Source organism: Myiozetetes cayanensis, unplaced genomic scaffold (genome assembly GCF_022539395.1).
Source record: "Myiozetetes cayanensis isolate MyiCay16 unplaced genomic scaffold, myiCay2020 scf542, whole genome shotgun sequence".
In the NCBI taxonomy this organism is placed as follows: domain Eukaryota; kingdom Metazoa; phylum Chordata; class Aves; order Passeriformes; family Tyrannidae; genus Myiozetetes; species Myiozetetes cayanensis.
The window spans coordinates 863-12,241 of NW_026087790.1; the positions used below are offsets into that span (position 1 = coordinate 863).

The window sequence follows — 11,379 nt, forward strand, 5'->3', positions numbered from 1 at the left end:
TCCCTTTTTTCCCCCTCTTTTTCCTCCCAAAATTCCTTCCTTTTCCTCCCAAAATTCCCATTTTTCCCCAAAAAAATCCCTTTTTTTTCCCCAAAAAAATTCTCATTTTTCCTCAAAAAATTCTCATTTTTCCCTCCCAAAATTCCCCTTTTTTTCCCCCCAAAATTCCCTTTTATCCCCCAAAAATTCCCATTTTTTCCCCAAAAATTCCCTTTTTTTCCCAAAAATTCCCATTTTTCCCTTTTTCCCCAAAATTTCATTTTTTCCCCAAAATTCCTTTTTTCCCAAAATTCCCATTTTTCCCCCTAAATTTCCCCCTCCTCTTTCCCCTCCGACTTCTTCCCAGACTTTGGAATTCTCAGGGAATTCCCAACGCTTGGAAAACCTCCGGAAATTCACGGAATATTCCCTGCAATTCCGAGCTTTCAACCGGCACGGGGCGGGAATTCCATCGGAAAAATTGACCATCACCACCCTTTCTGATGGTAAATTGGGGAATTTTGGGAATTCTGGGAATTCTGGGAATTCTGGGAGGGGATTGGAGGGGAAAATTGGGAATTTTGAGGTTTTTTTGGGGGAATTTTTGGGAATTTCTTGGGGATTTTGGGAGTTTTTTGGGGAAAATTAAGGATTTTGGGGGAGAATTCCTAAAATTTGGGATTTTCTTTGGAATTTTTGGATTTTCTTGGGGAATTTTGGGATTTTTCTTTGGGAATTTGGGGATTTTGGGGTTTTTTGGGGGGATTTTTTGGGATTTTCTTTGGGAATTCCTGGAATTTTTGGGAATTTTGGGATTTTCTTTGGAAATTTTGGGATTTTTTTGGGAATTTTGGGTTTCAAATCCCAATTTTTTTGGGCATTCCTGGGAATTTTGGGGGGGTTTTTTTGGAAAATTGGGAATTTTGGGGATTTTTAGGGGAATTTTGGGGTTTTTTTTGGGAATTTTGGGATTTTCTTTGGGATTTTTAGGGGAATTTTGGGATTTTTTTGGGAATTTGGGGATTTTCTTTGGAAATTTTGGGTTTTTTTGGGGGGATTTTTTGGGAATTTTGGGGGTTTTTTGGGAATTTTTTTTGAATTTTGGGATTTTCTTTGGGAATTCTGGGAATTCTGGGAATTCTGGGAGGGGGAAGGAGGGGATTTGAGGGGGGTTTTTTTTGAATTTTTGGGATTTTTTGGGGGAATTTTGGGATTTTCTTTGGGAATTTTGGGATTCAAATCCCATTTTTTGGGGGAAATTCTGGGAATTCCTGGGAATTTGGGGATTTTCTTTGGGAATTCTGGGAATTCTGGGAATTCTGGGAGAGGGAAGGAGGATTTGAGGGGAAAATTGGGAATTTTTGGGGTTTTTTTGGGAATTTTGGGTTTTTTTGGGGAATTTTGGGGTTCAAATCCCAATTTTGGGGGGAATTTTGGGGGGAATTCCTGGGAATTTTGGGATTTTCTTTGGGAATTTTGAGTTCCAAATCCCAATTTTTTGGGGAATTCCTGGAATTCCTGGAATTCCCACAAATCCCTAAAAACCTTTCAATGCAAATTCCACCTGGATTTTCCCTCTAAATCCACAAAAACCCGGGAAAAACCCCTGGAATTTTGAGAATTTTGGGAATTTTGGGAATTTGGGGAGGGGGGAGGGGAATTCTTCCCAAATTTTCCATTTTAATGGGAATTTTTTCCTGATTTTTTGGTTTTTATTCCCAGTTCCCAGCGCTCCACCCCGGAATCTTTCCTTGGAAGTGGTGAATTCCCAGGTAAGTCTTGGAATTCCTTGGAATTCCAAGGATTTTTCCCACTTTTTTAGGGTCAAAAAATTCCCAATTTTAGGGAAAATCCTGCCTGGAATTCCAAGGAATTTTCCCACTTTTTCAGGACTAAAAAATCCCCAAATTTAGGGAATTTTTGTCTGGAATTCCAAGGGATTTTCCCACTTTTTTAGGGTCAAAAAATTCCCAAATTTTGGGAATTCCTGCCTGGAATTCCAAGGAATTTTCCCACTTTTTTTGGCTCATAAAATTCCCAAATTTTGGGGAATTCCTGCCTGGAATTCCAAGGGATTTTCCCACTTTTTTAGGACCAAAAAATTCCCAATTTTTGGGGAATTCCTGCCTGGAATTCCAAGGGATTTTCCCACTTTTTTAAACCCCAAAAATTCCCAAATTTAGGGAATTTTTGTCTGGAATTCCAAGGAATTTTCCCACTTTTTCAGGGTCAAAAAATTCCCAAATTTTAGGAAATTCCTGCCTGGAATTCCAAGAAATTTTCCCAATTTTCCAGAGCCAAATTTAGGGAATTCCTGCCTGGAATTCCAAGGAATTTTCCCACTTTTTTAAAGCCAAAAAATTCCCAAATTTGGGGAAATTCCTGCCTGGAATTCCAAGGAATTTTCCACCTTTTTTAAAGCCAAAAAGTTCCCAAATTTTAGGGAATTCCTGCCTGGAATTCCAAGGAATTTTCCTACTTTTTCAGGGTCAAAAAATTCCGAAATTTTGGGAATTCCTGCCTGGAATTCCAAGGAATTTTCCCACTTTTTTTGGCTCATAAAATTCCCAAATTTTGGGGAATTCCTGCCTGGAATTCCAAGGAATTTTTCCATTTTTTTTGGACTAAAAAAATCCCAAATTTTGGGGAATTCCTGCCTGGAATTCCAAGGAATTTTCCCCCCTTTTTTCCAGGATTAAAAAATTCCCAAATTTAGGGAAATTCCTGCCTGGAATTCCAAGGAATTTTCCCACTTTTTTAGGACTAAAAAATTCCCAAATTTTGGGGAATTTTTGCCTGGAATTCCAAGGAATTTTCCCACTTTTCCAAAGCCAAATTTTAGGGAATTCCTGCCTGGAATTCCAAGGAATTTTCCCACTTTTTTAAAGCCAAAAAATTCCCAAATTTAGGGAATTCCTGCCTGGAATTCCAAGGGATTTTTTCCCTAAAATTCAAAAATTCCCCAAAATTCCCGGGTTTTTTTGGGATATTCTAAGAAAAAAATTCCAAGAATAATTTTCCCCTAAAAATAGGAAAAAAAACCCCTAAAAATCCAAAATAAATCGAATTTTTCCACTTTTTTAACTCATTTTTTCCCCTAAAATTCCAAAAAAATTCCCGGAATTTTTTTGGATATTCCAAGACAAAAATTTAGGGACAAATTAATCTTTTAAATTTCCCTTTAAAAACCGGGAAAAAAACCCCCTAAAAATCCCCAAATAAATCGAATTTTTTCACTTTTTTTAACCCATTTTTTCCCCAAAAATTCCCAAAAAATTCCCAAAAATTCCCGGTTTTGGGATATTCCAAGAAAAAAATTCCAGGAAAATTTAGGATTAATTTTCCCTTTAAAAACCCAGAAAAAAACCCCAAAAATTCCAAAATAAATCGAACTTTTTCCCTTTTTTTAACCCATTTTTCCACAAAAAAATCCCCCAAAATTCCCAAAAATTCCCGGAATTTTTTTTTGATATTCCAAGAAAAAAATTCCAGGAAAATTTAGGATTAATTTTCCCTGGAAAAAAACCCAAAAATCCCAAAATAAATCGAATTTTTTCACTTTTTTAACCCATTTTTTCCCCAAAAAATTCCAAAAAAATTCCCAAAAATTCCCAAAAATTCCCGGGTTTTTTTTGGGATATCCCAAGAAAAAAATTCCAGGAAAATTTAGAATTAATTTTCCCTTTAAAACCCATAAAAAATCCCCTAAAATTCCAAAATAAATCGAATTTTTTCATTTTTAACCCATTTTTTTTCAAAAATTCCAAAAAAATTCCCAAAAATTCCTGGATTTTTTTTGGGATATTCCAAGAAAAAAATTCCAGGAAAAATCAAGATTAATTTTCCCCTAAAAATAGGAAAAAAAACCCCTAAAAATCCCAAAATAAATCAAATTTTTTCACTTTTTTTACCCCATTTTTTCCCCAAAAAAATTCCGAAAAAATTTCTGGAATTTTGGGGATATTCCAAGAAAAAAATTCCAGGAAAATTTAGGATTAAATTTTCCCTTTAAAAACCCCAAAAAAACCCTCAAAAATCCCAAAATAAATCGAATTTTCCCATTTTTTAACCCATTTTTTCCCCAAAAATTTCCCCAAAAATTCCCAAAAATTTCCGGAATTTTTTTTGGATATTCCAAGAAAAAAATTCCAGGAAAATTTAGGATTAATTTTCTCTTTAAAACAGCAAAAAACCCCCCTAAAAATCCAAAATAAATTGAATTTTTTCATTTTTTTAACCCATTTTTTCCCCAAAAACATCCCAAAAAATTCCCAAAAATTCCCGAGTTTTTTTGGGATATTCCAAGACAAAACTTCCAGGAAAATTTAGATTTAATTTTTCCCTTTAAAAACCAAAAAAACCCCTAAAAAATCCCAAAATAAATCGAATTTTTCCCCTTTTTTTAACCCATTTTTCCCAAAAAATTTTTGGGAATTTTTTGGGATATTCCAAGAAAAAAATCCCAGGAAAAATCAGGATTAATTTTCCCGTAAAAATAGGGGGAAAAATCCCAAAAATCCCAAAATAAATTGAATTTTTCCCATTTTTTAACCCATTTTTTCCCCAAAAATTTCCCCAAAAATTCCCAAAAATTTCCGGAATTTTTTTTGGATATTCCAAGAAAAAAATTCCAGGAAAATTTAGGATTAAATTTCCCTTTAAAATCCCGGAAAAAAACCTCAAAAATTCCAAAATAAATTGAATTTTTTCACTTTTTTTAACCCATTTTTTCCCCAAAAAATCCCCAAAAAATTCCCCAAAAAATTCCCAAAAATTCCAGGAATTTTTTGGGATATTCCAAGACAAAAATTTAGGGACAAATCCATCTTAAATTTCCCTTAAAAAACAGCAAAAAAAACCCCTAAAAATCCAAAATAAATTGAATTTTTTCACTTTTTTTAACCCATTTTTTCCCCAAAAAAATCCCAAAAAATTCCCAAAAATTCCAGGAATTTTTGGGGATATTCCAAGAAAAAAATTCCAAGAATAATTTTCCCCTAAAAATAGGGAAAAAAACCCCTAAAAATCCCAAAATAAATCGAATTTTTTCACTTTTTAAACCTTTTTTTTCCCCCTAAAATTCCCAAAAATTCCCAAAAAATTCCCAAAAATTCCAGGAATTTTTGGGATATCCCAAGACAAAAATTCCAGGAAAATTTAGGATTCAAATTTCCCTTTAAAAACCCAGAAAAAAACTTCAAAAATTCCAAAATAAATCGAATTTTTTCACATTTTTAACCCATTTTTCCCCAAAAAAATCCCAAAAAATTCCCAAAAATTTCCGGTTTTTTGGGGGATATTCCAAGAAAAAATTCCAAGAATAATCAGGATTAAATTTAGGATTAAAATTTCCCTTTAAAACCCATAAAAAAATCCCCAAAAATTCCAAAATAAATCGAATTTTTCCCCATTTTTTAACCCATTTTTTCCCCAAAAATTCCCAAAAAATTCCCAGAATTTTTGGGATATTCCAAGACAAAAATTCCAAGAATAATCAGGATTAATTTTCCCCTAAAAATAGGGGAAAAAATCAAAAAAATCCCAAAATAAATCGAATTTTTTCACTTTTTTTAACCCATTTTTTTTCCCAAAAAATTCTAAAAAAATTCCCAAAAAATTCCCAAAAATTCCAGGAATTTTTTGGGGATATTCCAAGAAAAAAATTCCAAGAATAATTCTCCCATAAAATTAGAAAAAAAAAAAAAAATCCAAAATAAATCGAATTTTTCCCCTTTTTTTAACCCATTTTTTCCCAAAAAATTCCCAAAAAATTCCCAAAAATTCCTGGATTTTTTTGGGACATTCCAAGAAAAAAAATTCCAGGAAAATTTAGGATTAATTTTCCCTTAAAAACCAGCAAAAAACCCTAAAAATCCCAAAATAAATCGAATTTTTTCACATTTTTAACCCATTTTTTTTTTCAAAAATCCCCCCAAAATTCCCAAAATTCCCAGGAATTTTTTGGGATATTCCAAGAAAAAAATTCCAGGAATAATCAGGATTAATTTCCCCCTAAAAATAGGGAGGAAAATCAAAAAAATCCCAAAATAAATTGAATTTTTTACTTTTTTAACTCATTTTTTCCCAAAAAATTCCAAAAAAAATCCCAAAAATTCCAGGAATTTTTTGGGATATTCCAAGAAAAAAATTCCAGGAAAAATCAGGATTAATTTCCCCCTTAAAAACAGCAAAAAAACCCCTAAAAATCCAAAATAAATCGAATTTTTTCCCTTTTTTAACCCATTTTTTCCCCAAAATTCCCAAAAATTCCCAAAATTCCCAATTTTTTTTATCCCAGAGCATCAAAGTGAGTTGGTTGCCCCCTCCTGAAGGATCCCAGAACGGATTCCTGACCGGATATCGCATCAAACACCGGAAAATCGACCGGAAAGGGGAGATGGAAACGTTGGAACCCAACAATCTTTGGTACCTCGTGACGGGTAAGGAGGAAAAAATTCCAAGGTTTTTTTTGGGAATTTTAAGGTTGGGGGTGAAAAGGGAATTTTGGGGGATAAAAAGGGAATTTTTGGGGATTTTTTGGGTTAAAATTTGATTTTTTTTCGATTTTTTATTCAAAATATTCCAATTTTTTCAACTTTTTTTAATAAAAAAATTCAAATTTTTTCCATTTTTTGGAGTAAAAAATTTAATTTTTCAAATTTTTTATTAAGATATTCATTTTTTCAAATTTTAAAATTAAAAAATTTGATTTTTTTCGATTTTTTTCAGGTAAAAATCTGATTTTTCTGGGGTTTTTTTATTAAAATATTCCAATTTTTTCGATTTTTTATTAAAAATATTTCATTTTTTTTCGATTTTTTAAATCAAAATATTTCAAATTTTTTGAATTTTAAAATTAAAAATCCATTTTTTCGAATTTTTGGGGTTAAAATTTGATTTTTTGGTTTTTTTTTTGATGAAAATATTCCAAATTTTTTCGGATTTTTTTAAATAAAAAAATTGAATTTTTTCGCTTTTTTGAGGGGAAATAAATGAGGGAAAAAAGGGAAAAAATGAGGGAAAAATAAAGGAAAAATTTTTGGGGAAAAAAAGGGAAAAATTGATGGGAAAATAAAGGAAAAATGGAGGGAAAAATTGGGAAAAAAGATGGAAAAAAAAGGGAAATAAATGAGGAAAAAATAGGGAAAAATAAAGGAAAAATAAAGGAAAAATGGAGGGAAAAATAAAGGAAAAATGGATGGAAAAATGGGGAAAAAAGATGGAAAAAAGGGGAAATTCATGGAAAAAAATTGGGAAAATTTGGGGAAAGAAAGGGAAAATTGATGGAAAAATAAAGGAAAAATTTGGGGGAAAAAAGGGAAAAAAGGAGGGAAAAATAAAGGAAAAATTGAGGGAAAAATGGGGGAAATAAATGAGGAAAAAATAGGAAAAATTACAGGAAAAATAAAGAAAAAATTGAGGGGAAAAAGGGAAAATTGATGGAAAAAAATTAGGGAAAAATCACAGAAAAATAAAGGAAAAATTTTTGGGGAAAAAAAGGGAAAAATTGATGGGAAAATAAAGGAAAAATGGAGGGAAAAATGGGGAAAAAAGATGGAAAAAAAGGGAAATAAATGAGGAAAAAATAGGGAAAAATAAAGGAAAAATAAAGGAAAAATGGAGGGAAAAAAAGGAAAAATGGATGGAAAAAAAGAGAAAAAAGATGGAAAAAAGGGGAAATAAATGAGGAAAAAAAGGGAAAATTGATGGAAAAAATTGGGAAAAAATCACAGAAAAATAAAGAAAAATGGGGGAAAAATAAAGGAAAAATGGGGAAAAAAAGGGAAATAAATGAGGAAAAAAGGGGAAATTGATGGGAAAAAATAGGGAAAAATCACAGAAAAATAAAGAAAAATTTGTGGAAAAAAGGGAAAATTGATGGGAAAAATAAAGGGAAAATTACAGGAAAAATTGGTGGGAAAATAAAGGAAAAGTAAAGGAAAAATGGGGAAAAAACATGGGAAAAAAGGGAAATAAATGAGGAAAAAATAGGGAAAAATAAAGGAAAAATAAAGGAAAATTGATGGAAAAAAAGGGAAAATTGATGGGAAAAAATTAAGGAAAAATCACAGTAAAATAAAGAAAAAATGGGGAAAAATAAGGGAAAAATTGATGGAAAAAAGGGGAAATAAATGAGGAAAAAAAAGGGAAAAAATGAGGGAAAAAAAGGGAAAATTGATGGAAAAAAAGGGAAAAATAAAGGAAAATTGATGGAAAAAAAGGAAAAATTGATGGAAAAAATTGGGAAAAAATCCCAAAAAAATAAAGAAAATTGGGAATAAAAAAAGGAAAAATGGATGGAAAAAAAGAGAAAAAAGATGGAAAAAAAGGGAAATAAATGAGGAAAAAAAGGGAAAATTGATGGAAAAAAATTGGGGAAAAATCACAAAAAAATAAAAAAAATTTGGGATAAAAAAAGGAAAATTAGGGAGTAAAAAGGAAAATTAGGGGGAAAAAGGAAAATGATGAAAAAAATGAATTTTTCCCGGTTTTTCTGAGGTCATTCCCGGTTTTTTTTCCCCCCCAGGGTTGGAGAGGAGCAGCCAGTACGGCTTCCAGGTGGCGGCGATGACGGTCAATGGATCGGGGCCATTTACGGAGTGGGCGATGGCTGAGACGCCGGAAAATGACCTGGATGGTGAGGGGAAAATGGGGAATAAAGGGGGAAAATTGGGGGAATAAATGGGGAAAAAATGGGGAAAATTGAAGGAAAAATTGGGAATAAATGGGGAAAATTGATGGGGGAAAATCGGGAATAAATGGGGGGAAAATTGGGAAATAAATGGGAATAAATGGGGAAATAAATGGGGAAAAAATGGGGAATAAATGGGGAAATAAATGGGGAAAAATGGGGAATAAATGGGGAAAAAATGGGAAAATTTGGTGGGAAAAAGGGAAATAATTGGGGAATAAATGGGGAATAAATGGGGAAAAAATGGGGAAATAAATGGGGAAAATTGATGGGGGAAATGGGGAAAAATGGGGGAAAATTGATGGGAAAAATGGGTGGGAAAAAGGGGGAAATAAATGGGAAAAAATGGGGAATAAATGGGGAAATAAATGGGGAAATAAATGGGGAAATAAAGGGGGAAAAATGGGGAAATAAATGGGAAAAATGGGAAAATTGATCGGAAAAATGGGTGGAAAAATGGGGGAATAAATGGGGAAAAATGGGGGAATAAATGGGGGAAAATGGGGAATAAATGGGGAAAATTGATGGGAAAAATGGGTGAAAAAAGGGGAAAATAAATAGGAAAAAATGGGGAATAAATGGGGAAATAAATGGGGGAAAATGGGGAATAAATGGGGAAAATTGATGGGAAAAATGGGTGGGAAAAAGGGGGAAAAAGTGGGAAAAATGAGGGAAAAAATGGGGAAAAATGATGGAAAAAATGGGGAATAAATGGGGAATAAATGGGAAAAAATGGGGAATAAATGGGGAAATAAATGGGGATAAATGGGGAATAAATGGGGAAAATTGATGGGAAAATGGGTGGGAAAAGGGGGGAATAAATGGGGAAAAATGGGGAATAAATGGGGAATAAATGGGGAAAAAATGGGGAAAAAATGGGGAAAAAAAGGAAAAATTGAAGGAAAAATAAAGGAAAAATTGATGGGAAAAGGGGGAAATAAATGGGGAAAAATGGGGGAAAATTGATGGGAAAATTGATGGGAAATAAAGGAAAAATTGATGGGGAAAAATGGGAGGAAAAAGGGGGAAAATGGGGAAATAAATGAGAAAAAAAGGGAAAAATTGATGGGAAAAATGGATGGAAAAAAAGGAAAAATTGATGGGGAAAAATGGGGAAAATTGATGGAAAAAGGGGGAAATAAATGGGGAAAAAAAGGGAAAAATTGATGGGAAAAATGGATGGAAAAAGGGGGGAAATAAATGGGAAAAATGGGGAAAAAATGGGGGAATAAATGGGGAAAAATGGGGAAAATTGATGGAAAAAATTGAAGGAAAAATTGATGGGAAAAATTGATGGAAAAAGGGGGGAAATAAATGGGAAAAAATGGGGGAAAATGGAGGAAATAAATGGGGAAATAAATGGGGAATAAATGGGGAAATAAATGGGGAAAAATGGGGAAATAAATGGGGAAATAAATGGGGAAATAAATGGGGGAAAAACGGAAAAAATGATGGGAAAAATGGGTGGAAAAATGGGGAAATAAATGGGGGAATAAATGGGAAATAAATGGGGAAAATTGATGGGAAAATGGGTGGGAAAAGGGGGGAATAAATGGGGAAAAATGGGGAATAAATGGGGAAAAAAGGGGGAAAATTGATGGGAAAATTGATGGAAAAAAAAGGAAAAATTGATGGGAAAGAATTGGGAAAAATTGATGGGAAAAAAGGGGGAATAAATGGGGAAAAAAAGGAAAAATTGATGGAAAAAAGGGGGATAAATGGTAAAAAGGGGAAAATAAATGGGGAAAATGGGGAAAATTGATGGAAAAACAAAGGAAAAAATAATGGGGAAAAAAAGGAAAAATTGGGTGGAAAAAAGGGAAAATAAATGGGAAAAAAAGGGAAAATTTGATGGGAAAAAGGGAAATAATTGGGGAATAAATGGGGGAAAAATGGGGAAATAAATGGGGAAAAAAGGGGAAATAAATGGGAAAAGGGGGGAAAATTGATGGAAAAATGGGGAAATAAATGGGAAAATAAATGGGAAAAAAGGAGGAAAAAAGGGGAAAAATGGGAAAATAAATGGGGAAAAAAATGGGAAAAAATTGGGAAAAAAAGGGAAATAAATGGGGGAAAAAAAGGAAAATTGATGGGGGAAAAAAGGGAAATAATTGGGGAATAAATGGGGGAAAAATGGGGAAAAAAAAGGGGAAATAAATGGGAAAAAAATGGGGAAATAAATGGAAAAAAATGGGAAAAATGATGGAAAAAAAGGAAAAATTGACGGCAAAAAATGGGGAAAAAACCCGGAATGGGGATCCAATCCCATTTTTTTCCCCCTCCTTCCCATTCCCAGAATCCCAGGTGCCGGAACAGCCGGGTTCCCTCCAGGTGCTCCCCCTCTCCACGGGCATCGTGACGTCATGGACCCCCCCCCGGGGGGCGGGGGTGGCCGTGCGGGGTTACATCCTGGGCTACGGGGTGGGCAGCCCCTACGCCCACACCGTGAGGGTGGATGGCAAACAGAGGCACTACAGCATCCAGCAGTTGGGTGAGAGGGGGTTTCCTGGGATTTGGGGGGGTTTGGGAGGGGTTTGGGGGGTTTGGGAGGGTTTGGGAGGGGTGGAAACCCCAAAAAGGTCCCAGAAATCCCATAAAAGTCCCATAGACCCCATAAATCCCATAAAGGTCCCAGAAATCCCATAAAGGTCCCATTGACCCCATAAAGATCCCATAGACCCCATAAAGGTCCCATAAATCCCATAAAG

The 11,379-nt window shown here is 33.7% G+C and overlaps 1 protein-coding gene across 1 annotated transcript in view; it reads left to right on the forward strand.

The window, feature by feature from the left end:
- Positions 1 to 313: 313 nt before the first annotated feature.
- The window catches only part of LOC126650044 (netrin receptor DCC-like), a gene marked incomplete at both ends in the record, with an annotated part of 29,671 nt that continues 18,605 nt past the window's right edge, over positions 314 to 11,379 (forward strand). Inside the window, 5 exon segments of the mRNA XM_050334494.1 lie at positions 314 to 485; positions 1,702 to 1,751; positions 6,278 to 6,419; positions 8,507 to 8,617; positions 10,968 to 11,162. Coding sequence (XP_050190451.1) covers positions 314 to 485; positions 1,702 to 1,751; positions 6,278 to 6,419; positions 8,507 to 8,617; positions 10,968 to 11,162 — 670 coding nt within the window.